The sequence below is a fragment of the Tenrec ecaudatus genome, chromosome 9, assembly GCF_050624435.1.
Source record: "Tenrec ecaudatus isolate mTenEca1 chromosome 9, mTenEca1.hap1, whole genome shotgun sequence".
NCBI classification, from domain to species: domain Eukaryota; kingdom Metazoa; phylum Chordata; class Mammalia; order Afrosoricida; family Tenrecidae; genus Tenrec; species Tenrec ecaudatus.
This window is the reverse complement of record NC_134538.1, coordinates 158,909,622-158,922,225: the sequence shown is the minus strand read 5'-3', so window position 1 is coordinate 158,922,225 and position 12,604 is coordinate 158,909,622. Positions and strand designations below refer to the sequence as shown.

At 44.5% G+C, this 12,604-nt stretch overlaps 1 protein-coding gene across 1 annotated transcript in view; it reads right to left on the bottom strand.

Annotated features, from left to right (window-relative positions):
• The window catches only part of MGAM2 (maltase-glucoamylase 2 (putative)), a 96,629-nt gene that overhangs the window by 72,595 nt on the left and 11,430 nt on the right, over positions 1-12,604 (bottom strand). The window contains exons 4-6 of the mRNA XM_075557418.1: positions 1,036-1,159; positions 830-939; positions 391-545 (exon numbers count right to left, since the gene is read on the bottom strand). Coding sequence (XP_075413533.1) covers positions 391-545; positions 830-939; positions 1,036-1,159 — 389 coding nt within the window. The remainder of the gene's footprint in view (positions 1-390; positions 546-829; positions 940-1,035; positions 1,160-12,604) is intronic.

The following is a 12,604-nucleotide window of genomic DNA, read 5'->3' as shown; positions in this document are numbered from 1 at the left end:
TGTAGTGCTGACAGGTCAGCCGTAAGAACTGTGCCATGGTTCTGAGGTCCAAATATTTCCCCTGAGTCATGCTTAAACCTCACTGTCCACCGCCAGGAATTTAGAATTAGAGAGATTGGCACTGTGCTTGCCCAGACACAAGGCACCCTGGAGGTGTGGTGGTTGGGCATGGAGCTGCTCACTGAAAGGTCGCCAGGGAGCCCACCCGCCACGCTGTGGGAGGAACGTGCGGCAGTCTGTCTGTCTCCACAAGGAGGGCAGCCTGGGAGCCCCACAGCACACTTCTACTCTGTCCTCTGCTGTCACTGTGAGTTCGGACCCACTTGAGAGCAATTTTTTTCAATTGGGGGGCTTATTTTTATATTCAAAGATGCATAAAGGGAACCTCACAAGACTTTTCCGTTGCTTGTCCTCGTTATTTTGACGCTGAAGGGTTCGTTCACAACTGCGATGTGGTAGCTGAAACTGGAGATGTTAGCCGTCTGAGCCAGTGAATTGATATTTTTATGTGGGACTTCGTATCGCTTGTTACTGGAATCAGTAATCTGAAAAAGAGAGGGGACAATTCCAGACAAAACCAGATAGCCCCAAAGAACAGCCTCTAATTCTAGTCTGGTGGATCCCGAGTTGTGAGCAGAAATGAGCTAATCATGCATCCCCCATCAAATCACAGTCAACCAAGGATGGAGTCGGAGATTCCTGAGCAGAAGTGCTGAGTCCTGTCCCTTGTCACCCCCACCCCACCCCTAGGTCTGCAGGAGAGAGACCTGAACCCAGGGGAGGCTCTGTTGTCTTCACAGCCGTGCACAGGGGTAGCGACCAGACCGACCTTGAAATGGAAGCGATTGGATGTCTGATACTCGGCCGTGAAGACAGTGTTGGGAACATCGTTTCCGAACAGCGTTGGGGACTGGAGTCTCTGCAACAGGGCAGTAAACCCTAAGGAGGGAGTGGGTGGTGGGGGGAAGAGCTGCTATTAGTTTCTTGGCCATAGTGAGTTGTTTCCTGGGGCCACACCACAGCCTCGGCGCTCACCCTTGCTGGTGTTGGTGGGGCCATTGTGGACTCTGTAGCCCCAGTTCTTGGGGAAGAAACACCAGGGGACTTTGGTATTTGCCACAGGATTCCAGCAGCACCGCATACTCCAGCTACAGACCTCCTATGACAAGACAAAACAAAAACACCGTGGAAAATTAGGGAAGGACAGAATGTCTTTCTTCACAGCCTTTCTCATTTCAAGAGGGGTGTAAGATTGGCCATGTATTGGTTCTTTGTTTCTACACACGTGTAACCAGTTGTCCAATAGAGGTTTTTAAAATTATTTTCCAGGCAAAGGACTGGTCATGCAAAGAAGAGCGCCACCCATTCAAAGTCTTTTAGCAAATCTGGATCATGAGCACGCAGCCACAGTACAGAGATGAGCCGTGTAACAGGGTGAACACAGCGACATGGTGCCCCGTGGGGCAGGCTGGGGTGGGTAGAAGAGCTCCCAGTGAAACAGAAGATGCCCCCCCACCCGAGAGCCCTGAGAGGGTTGGGCAGATAAAGGTGAGGGCAAGGGGATACTCAGGCAAAGATGCAGCCATGCAAGGAACATCCATGCCATGCTCTGGAAACCCCCAGCTCAGTGAGCCAAGGGCATTGAGGAGGACTGGCATGTCCAGAGAGACAGACAGGGTGCTTGGGCCATCCATGACCTCAGTACCTGGCCAAGGACATTATACTTCATCCCACACCAGACTCATGGTGTTTCTAACAACACAGCAAAGAGAAAATATATTTTCTCTTTGTTTGTATTTTTGTAAAATAAGAGAAATTTTAAGAGAAGGAAAAGACGAGTCACAAGTGAGTATAGAATCTCATCAATCATGCACCTGTACAGGATATGTATCCAAAATATACCACCTAAAACAACCTCTTGGAATGCAACCAAACTACCAGCTTACAAAGTGGGTAACAGATCTGAAGAGGTACCCCGCCGAAGAAACATAGATGCAAACGAACCCTCGGAAACATGTTCCACGTCACGAGTCACTGTGATATGTGGATGGGTCAAGTTTAAATCACAGAAAAAAATAAGACTCACTGCCATCAGGTCAATTCCAACTCATAGAGACCTTACAGGACAGGGTAGAATTGCCCCTTCTGGTTTCTGGGACTGGATTTTTACAGAAGTAGAAAGCCTCATCTTTCTCCCACAGGGCATCATGGGGTGCCCAACTGCTGACCTTGCAATTGGTAGCCTAACTGGGAACCCACCACCACACTATCAGAGCCTAACACAGGAGAACTCCCGCCTTGGGGGTTCTAAGGCTCTCAACCTTGATGGAAGCAGATCACCAGGTCCTGTGTCCCATAGGGCCATTGGGAAGGGGGGAAGGGGTGGCGGGACTGGACCAGCCATCCTTTCAGTTAGTGGTTGCGTGTTCAAGCAGCAAGCCACTAGAGCTCCTTATTCACATGTTATTCCAAAATTAAAATCCACCGAGTTGATTAGAACGCATAGTGACCCCATATACAATAGAACGAAACACCGCCCGGTCCCAGGGCGGTCTCCCAGTGGTTCTTATGTTTGAGTCCATTGTTGCAATCCCTGTGTCAATCTGCCTCATGAGGGTCGTGCTCTTTCTCACTCTTTTTGCTACTTCACCAAGTGTACTGTCCTTCTCTAAGACTGCTCTCTCCTGACAACATGGCCGAAGCACCTGAGACAAAGTCCTACCATTCTCACTTCTAGGCACTTTCTGCCTATATTTCTTTCCAGACAGATTTGTTTGTTCTTTTGTCAATCCATGTATATTCGATATTCCTCCCCGGCACTGTAATTCAAATGTATCGATTCTCCTGTGGTCTTCTTTATGCATCTTCCAGCTTCCACACGCATATGAGAAGATTGACATGAACAGTTTTGCTCAGGAGCACCTTGGTCCTCCAGATGACACCCTTTCTCTTCAGTGCTTTAGAGAGACCTTGTGCGGCAGATGTTCCCGATGCAACACACTCACAGGTCTCTTGGCTGGTACTTCCAGGAACCTTGGTCATGGATCCACATAAAAAACCCTTGACTACTCCTATCTTTTCTGTGTTTATCTTGATTTTTTTCCATGAGTCTAGTTGTGAGGATTTTGGTTTTCTTTAGGAGAGAGGGTGACCAAAAATGCACACTATCTATAAAGTAAAAATAAATGACAATGGTGTGTGACTTCTTGGAATGGTTTGATGTGTGGAGAATTTTATTACCAGATGATAAAATATATGTTCTAAAGATTCTGAAAACGTCATGAAATTAACTGGTATAAAAATTATTCAGTTAAGAGAAATGAAATAAGTGGCAGATTGGATCATAGGCAGGAATGATTACAAGTATCCTCTTCTCCCAACTAAATCTGTGTAATTTGACATTTCTGTCACTGAGAAAAAAATTGGAAATTCATTCAAAAGAAGCAGAAAGAATGCCAGATGGAAACCCAACGTGGTAATTTTTTCTTTTAGAAGAATTAATGCCAGACTAATCCCGAGGAGGTAGAGATTAAAGATGTCCCAAATATCTTATTTCCTTGAGTATATGCCTTCTTGTTCCTGGGTTCGTCAATTTACTGCAACGTCCAATGTAAACTCAGGAAAATTTGCAGAAATGTCTCACAGGTTGGGGGTGCTGTTCAGTTCAAAATCCAAAGGTCAAGCAGAAGCTTGGCTTGACTAGAGAAACAGATTCATATGTGTATACGAACGAGCTTTATATAAAAGAGTAATTGTATGTTAAGAAAGAATGTACGGATGTGCTTTATACAATTGATGTATGTATATATGTGGATTGTGATAAGAGTTGTATGACCCCCTAATAAAATGTAAAAAAAAAAAAAAAGAAGAAAAGAAAATGATTAGGGAAAAGAATGTACAGATGTGCTTTATACAATTGATGTATGTATATGCATGGATTGTGATAAAAGTTGTATGAGCCCCTAATAAAATGTTTAAAAAAAGAAAACATCCCAGCCCAGTCCAGATCAAGTCCATAAGTCCAATATTAGCCCATCTGTCCAATACCAGTTTGTAAATTCCTCTTCAGACTCACGCAACACCTACAATGACACTGAGTACAGGAAGATCACAGGCCAGTGGGTGGAAAGTCTTGTGGATCCAATGGCAGTGGAAGCATCTTAATGCTGGCGTGGGTCTCCACGTGGCTCCTCCAGATCCAAGGCTCTGGCTGTCATCAGCACAGCTCCATGTGGCTTGTCAACAGGAATGTCTCACAGGGAGAGAGACAGTGTGCCTGGCCTCCAGTGAGCTAATTATCTCCATCTCATCTCCAAATTATGTCATCAAACTGGGACCTGCTTGACAGGCTAGACTCCACCCCTTCACAAATTGACAGATTATATAACTGCCACATCAGCCAAGTGCAGGGTCCAGAAGCTGACATTAAAAATGTACAAACGTCAATGCAGGCTCTTCTTGCTTCTAGTATGGTTATTTATATATATATATATATATATATATATATAATCAATGGAAAAGTCACACCCTCTACTAAGGTAAAGTAAAAGATACCCCCAAGGAAAAAAAGAGTGTGGCTTGACTCACACCCTCTACTAAGGTGGGGTCTTATTCCCACCCTACTTCTGCCCATTAGTGGAGTAGAGAATGTCCTCCAAAATTGGACTCCAACCACAGGCTGCAATATAACCAGGATTATAGTATATCACATAAGGAATTATGGCATAAGTCCCATATTAATTGACGATCACTCAGCCAGATCTGTTAGGCAATGTCTGAGTGAGAGAAAATAGACTCTATCTCAGGGAAATAATATGTCCACAGCCTAAAACACAGGAAGAGAATACTAGCATCCGCATCCCAGGGCTGGTGTGTAGAAGAACCAGAGAAGAGCCTGGGTCATAGCTTGGGGTGGTTCACTGGGAAGGTGAGCTATGAGCATTCATCTGGCCAACCTCAAGCTGTTTGTGACTGCTACTTAGCTCTTGAGAAGTGCTGACGGCCAAGACGCTGCTAATGGCCCAGCTAAAGACAAGCAGGGCCAGGGCCCTCCCTCTCCAAAGACAGGTGCCTCTATTCCCACCCACGGTCCTTCACGCTCTCTTTTTTCATTAAATCATTGTATTGGGGGCTCGTACCACTCAATGGATAACGCTCGTATCCATTGTGTCAAGCACTCCGGTACATTTGCTTCCATCATCATTCTCAAAACACTTGCTTCGCCTGTAAATACCCAGTGTAGCCGACTTAAAAAGAACAGGCAGCCTTATCGTATTCAAATAGCACTTAAATCCAAGATGGAGGTAAAGAACCCCAAACCCTTTCCAGAGACCCGCCCTGACCGAAAGGCATCAAACGTAGCCAACAGAAGAAATAAGTTGGTGGGAACAGTTAAAAGACAGGGCAAGATATGACAAAATAACAATGTATAAATTGCCAAGGGCACATGAGGGAGGGGGGAGCGGGGAGGGAGGGGGAAAAAAAAGAGAACCTGATGCAAAGGGCTTAAGTGGAGAGCAAATGCTTCAAGAATGATTGGGGCAGGGAATGTGCAGATGTGCTTTATACAATTGATGTATGTATATGTATGGATTGTGATAAGAGTTGTATGAGTCCTTAATAAAATGTTTAAAAATAAAGAAAGAAAGAAAGAAAAGAAAAGAAAAAAAAGGGGGGGGAAGACAAAACATGGCGAGAACCCAAGACAAACATGAATATTATCTTCAGAAACGGCACAAAACCATTGTTTCCATAAAAGGAAATGCCATGAGAAAAATCAAAAGTTAAGATTTTGAACAAAGAGATCTAAAAGGCCTTGCTTTCTGGACTGAGTCATGAAATGGAAACATGCAAAGAGAGAAGTAGCAGGACCAAAAATGTGTTTGATTTTCCCAATCAAGTGTAGGATTATCCCCAAAGATAAAGCAATGGAATGTGTGAGAGGAAAGATGACTGATACCACCGGATTCAAATTGCAACGTTCAACCACGAATCCCAAGGGAGGACACGCAATGGAATGAATTAAGTATTCAATTCAAGGATCCCCAGGAGCACTGAGGGCTGGGCATTGGGCTGCTGACTACAAGGTGATCTGTTTAGACCCCCAACTGTCCCTGGGGAGAAAGAGGAGGCTGGCTGTCCACTCCCATCGTGGTTCACAGTCTCAGAGACCAGTTCTCTTTCCTAAAGGCTACGAGGAGTCAGAATTTACTCAAAGGCTGTGTTTGTGGAGTTGGAGGATTTTGTTTTTTATGTGTTCGTTTGTGTGGTGGTTACATGATCTGGTGTAAACTTGCGAAGGGGTACAGTCTAGCCTGTCAATCAGGCCATAGCCAATGAAGCCTATGTGTGGGGACAACCTTCTCCTGAGGATTCTGGAAACTCTGGTACACCTCCCTGTGACACATTCCTTTGACAAGCCACATGGAGCTATGCTGATGGCAGACAGGGCCTTAGAGCTGGAGGAGCCACGAGGAGACCCACACCAGGACTGAGATGCTTCCACTGCCACTGGAGCCAAAAGACTTTCCACCCACTGACCTGTGATCTTCCTGTACATCATTGCATGTGTTGTGTGAGACTGAAGAGGAAGTTACAGACTGGTATAGGACATATGGGCTAATATCAGACTTAAGGACTTGATTTGTTTGTTCTCATTTTAATTATAAAATTCAAGACACTAGAAAAGAACAAAATAAACTCACAAAAAAAGTACATGAAAAAAATGATGAAAAGTAGCAACTAATGAAAGATAAGAAGCAAATATCTATATTCATCAAGTCAAAATAGTGATGAGGCTCCTGGTATAGTCCAAGGAGCCATGTTGGCACAGTGGTCAGTGGGTAAAGAGAGCTCAGCTGCTTGTTGAAAGGTCAGTGGCTTGAATCTGCCAGCTCCACGGGAGAGAGGTGGCCATCTGATTCCGTAAAGCTTATAGCCCTGAAGACCCAGTGGGGCAGGCCCTCTCTGTCCGCTGCGTTAAAGTCAATTCATGGACCTTTTCCTCTTTTTTGTTTGTTTATTATGATGATCGTGGCACTAGTTGCTGGTGATGGGGTGCTCAAAAACAGATGAAGACCTATAGCAGTCCCTGAGCTGGGTAGCTGAGGCAGAACATCACTATCAAATAATAATCATCATAACAATCAAGGAACTAGAAACACTGTATCAAGTGCTAGTTGACAAGAGGAGGAGGAGACAGACAAGAGCAGGAACAAAAGCAGACATAGAAGATCGCTTTCGACATACACGGAAAAGTGGAAGAGTTGTTTCCACAGACACTTAAAAATGAATGTGAAACCCTGAGTCCATTGACTCTTTACCCAGTACAAAACGAAGATATCGGTATTGGCTCAGAAGAGATGAAACCCTGAAACGATCAGTAGCCACTGGAGAACTTTGAGATGCAGTCAGAATGATGACACTGGGCCTTATCTTCAAGAACCAGAATGGCATCCTCGTTTGTAGAATTTTCAGAACATAGACAAGGGTTGGAACTTTCCTGTGTATTTTATGATCCTAGAGCAATCATAATAAGGAAGCCTCGGAGAGCCCAAATAAACGAGCAAAATGTCTAGGCTGACTTCATTTAAAAGGCACATATAGAAACCTGCTGCCACCAAGTGGATTCCACCTCATAGCAACCTTACAGGGCAGAGAAGAACCGCTCCTTCCAATTTCCCAGGCTGGAAACCTGTATGGGAGCAGCCAGCCTCGTCCTTCTCCTGAGGAGTGGCCGGTGGTTTGGAAGCAGCCAGTTGTGGGACCCCTGGTGGCATGATGGGTATGAGTTGATCTGCTAGCCAAATGGTGAGCAGTTCAAAACTACCAGCCATCTTCTCGGGAGAAAGACGGGCTTTCTACTCCCCTAAGGAGTTACAGTCTCTAAGTCCACACAGAAGAAGCACACCAGCTTGGGTGATCCAAAGATGCCAATTATAACATTCGAATATGGTGAAGAGAAAAATCATCAGAGCTAAAATATGAGTACCCTATTTGTGGAGGGCTATGGAGGACAGTGGGAGCCTAGAATCCAACCCATCTGCAGAGGATCTGGTCAGACCGAGCTTCTGGCAGATCTGCTCTAGCCACAGGCAAGTCTCAAACAGCCTTACCATTCGGCAGAGACCAGTGTAATCCTGATTATGTCAGGTAGAACTCAATACTTGGCCAGATGACCTCCCTGTAGATATGACCTGAATTTGTTTCTGGGTGCAAGTATCTCTTACTGGTTCCGTGGCAGAACTTTCTTCCCTGGGGTTTTGAATGTTGATGGGGATCTTTTCTTTCTGATGTATTATTTGCATTTTTGCCTTTATACTATTATGATTGTATCCTTACCACCTTAGTGCGATTTTGTTTTTTATAGTTTTCTGTTGGGTTTCCCAGCTGTAAATGCATGGCTGCATACTGACAATAACTGATACAATGTGTTATAGGGCATGCAGGGGTTAGGGTGGGTGAAAGGGAAGGAAAGGGGATTTGGGGGGGATGAACAATGAAGACAGGATGGGGACGGGAAGAGTAGAATAGATTGGGATTGAACAACTCATTTTAAAGGAGATTTAACCACCGGGGCGTGTGAGTGGAATGCTCTAAAATGTATGTAGTAATGATCGTACAATTCTCCTCAATATGATTGAATGATTGAACCTTGAATTATGTGCCAATAAAACTGTTACAGTCTTGGAAGCCCAAGGACAATTCTACCCTGTTCTATCGGGTCACCATGAGTCAGGGCTGACTCCGGGCAGTAAGTTTGGTATTGGTTTGAGTCGTGGTTAAGCAGACCAATGCCTAACGCACTGTGCCAATTTTTTTGTTTCTTTAAGTAGACTGTCAAAGGTCAGACACCGGAGACAAAGCCACCTTAATTTCTAAAGGTTGAATGGACAAAATCTTAGCCAACATTGGAATGTGCACTCATTCATGTACTGAATGAGTTCACGTGTAACACCCAGGTGGGGCTTTCCAAGTGAGAGCTAAAATGATAAAAAAAAATTAGGAAACCTTTCACCGTACAAGGAGTCCTAATGGTAGAATGGTTTAAAAGCTCTGCTGGTAAATAAACGGTCCGCAGTTTAAGCCCACCAGCTACTCCCAGGGGAAAAAAGAAGAGACAGTCTGATTCTGTAAAGATCCACAGCCCCCAAACCTAACATGACAGTCCTGCTCTGTCTTGGAGTCTCATTGTGAATCTGAGTCTGCCTGAAAGCAGTGGGTTTGGTTTTCATTGTCAGTATAAACCACATCATCAACAAAAGAACACGGCATGAGCATCGGAACAGAAGCAATATCTTTTTCATAGAAAACAATGATCTGGCAAAATCAAATGGCCTCTCTCTATATAAACTACACTGTCTCCATATATAGTCAAACAATGTGCACAGAAAAGTTAAACCTGTTTTTAAACAAAATAAACAGGGACAATATGTGCATATGCACAGGCCGGTGCATATGGAAGCAAACAGACAGGCAAGCCCAGAGTAGAGCGCCTACCGGGCTGTTTGATTCTTGGGGAGGGATCTGGAGGTTGAGAGGAAACACTCAAATAGCTTGCACAAAATCTCATGTCTGAATCATTCCTGATGAAGGAATGTGCTTGAGACGGACTAGCACTGACCACTCTAAGGCCATCCTGTTGACCGCCGGATGACCTGCCTCCCCCCCCCCCCCATCTCGGAAAGCCCCACTTGTGACTGATTTTAGAGTGTGCTCTCCTGTTCTCAAGATCAGGTCACTGTAATTAATAATATGGTTCCTTTCGACGTTATAACCAGGATATCACTATACTATTTTATTAACCAGGAAGTTACAGCAATGCGATATCCTGTAATGCTCACTAACTCTAAAGAAAAATAACATTAATTTTGCTTTCTGCCTCTGTCCACGCTTGTGTACGTCCTAGACCGATGATAAGTGGGTTTTTTTGCCTTTAAAAATGAACAGAAATGTCCACTCAGGACTGCAATCAAGGAGTCGCTTTTAGATTCTCTCAGTCTGGTTATAACCGAATAAAGACTCTTCTACATTTCCAGACATTAAAGTGACTGTCATTATGTGAACCCACAACATGGTCAGGACAGGTTGTATGGGAACATAAAGATGATTTCACGTCCCTGCTCATTTGGAAAAGCCATGTCACTGTAGGGGTGGTTCCAACACACAAGGACCCTCTCTACAGCAGAATGAAACACTGCCTTCCAGTTGGTTCCAACACACAAGGACCCTCTCTACAGCAGAATGAAACACTGCCTTCCAGTTGGTTCCAACACACAAGGACCCTCTCTACAGCAGAATGAAACACTGCCTTCTAGTTGGTTCCAACACACAAGGACCCTCTCTACAGCAGAATGAAACACTGCCTTCCAGTTGGTTCCAACACACAAGGACCCTCTCTACAGCAGAATGAAACACTGCCTTCCAGTTGGTTCCAACACACAAGGACCCTCTCTACAGCAGAATGAAACACTGCCTTCCAGTTGGTTCCAACACACAAGGGCCCTCTCTACAGCAGAATGAAACACTGCCTTCCAGTTGGTTCCAACACACAAGGACCCTCTCTACAGCAGAATGAAACACTGCCTTCCAGTTGGTTCCAACACACAAGGACGCTCTACAGCAGAATGAAACACTGCTTTCCAGTTGGTTCCAACACACAAGGACGCTCTACAACAGAATGAAACACTGCCTTCCAGTTGGTTCCAACACACAAGGATGCTCTACAGCAGAATGAAACACTGCCTGCTCCTGCGCCATCCTCACAATTGTTATGCTTGAGCCCGTCATGAGGGCCACAGAACAACAAGACACCCCAGATGCCACCATCTGCTGCAATTGCTCCCAGAAGCCACTCCGTGGATGCATCGTAAACCAACGTTCCAGGCCTGTTGCGCGCAGAGCAGTCGTGCTGCAAACGCATTCCTGCCACGTGTTCTCCAGCTGGCGAGAGCAGCTTCCAAGGTGGATAAACAGTGTCTGGATTCCAGGTGTCCTAAGTCTGAGGCAGGCACGCAGTATCTCTGATCACTCTGAAACTATGGTCTGCCAAGTCCCCAAGGCCAGTATCGGGGCCATAAATTGTTCCAAAGTCTGCAGCCCTCTATGAAACAAGCACTCAGACAAGAAACTCAGTCTGGCCAAGTAAACCCAGTCTGTCCATTTTTGCATGCTACCTGCCTTCTCCCCTGCCCCCCTCCCCCTTCAGTTTTAAGCCATTCCCAGCATCCCAGATGCCAAAGGTCAAGCCTTGGAGGCATAGCCCTTCCTGCTCCTTCAAAGCCACATCACTTCCTTCCAGGGAGGTTCATCTGTTCACCGTCACCAGGATGTCCCGCAGCCCACACACCGAAGCCCCGAAGATGACATGGGCTCACAACCAGCCCCTGACTCCATTCTTTGCTCAACGCAAACTTCTCCCAGCACTTTTCCACTATCTTCCAAATAGATGTTTCTAGAAATTATTGACAAGTAGAATCCAAGAGTTTAAGATGGATGTAAAATTAGACTCAAAGAGTCCAATTCCTGATCAATGCTCAGTTTCTCCAGTAGAATCATTCTGTGGGTGAGTAGTCACCTCCCCCCTCCCCCCGCCCCCGGCTCTCCGCAGCTGCCAAACAGGAACTAACACTGTTACAGTTAATATTTCTCAGCAGAATTATTTCTTATGTTCAGTTAAGATCAATTCTCCAGAAATTTCCATCCCCCTAAGCCTTTCACAGGGTGCCATGATGGCAGCGTGGCTGTGTTAGACTGCTAACCACAGGTCAGCAGTTCAAAATCACCAATTGCACCATGAAAGAAAGATGGGGCTTTCTACTCTCGTGAAGAGTTACGGGCTCAGAAACTCACAGGGGGCAGTTCTGCCCTGTCCTATAGGATCGCTGTAAGTGGGCATTGACCAAGGCAGTGAAGTTGAGGGAAGCCTGTCATAGCTGCATATTGCTTTTTAGGTCAAATATCTCAAATTGACATTGAAATTTTTGAAAGAACGGGAAATCTAAAGCCACTGTTACAAGACAATGGCGGAAAAAGGACAAGGACAAAAGTGGGGAAAAAAATTAAAATGTCATCATTTGCTGGTAACATATTTATAGAAGATTACTGGTAAGAAAGTCAATATCCAAACATCAATTTTAAATCTAGCGACCACCAATAAATAAACAGAAAAATGTAAAGATTACTATTTAAATGGTACCAAGACATCAAATAGATAAGAATAAATCTAGTGAAAAATATGCAAAATACCTAAAACAAAAATTTCTAAATAAAAAAAAAATTCAACCAGTGGAGAAACTCAGAATGGTTATGGCTCAGAAGATTCCATCTTGAAAAGATGCCAGCCAACTCCCCACCCAGAAAAAAACCCCAAAAACTATAAGTATCCACAAAGTTTTGTACAATTAACAAACTGATTCTAAAACATATAACCAAATCTGAAGGCCCATGATTATAAGATTGGTCAAAATGGAGAAGATTAAGAATGATTTGGGAAACATATAAGACTATACATATACAAGACCAATTATAAAGCTATCATAATTAAAGCAGTGTGATATTGCAAAAAGAAGGGATAGTAGATAGTGGTATAAAATAGAGTAGAGTA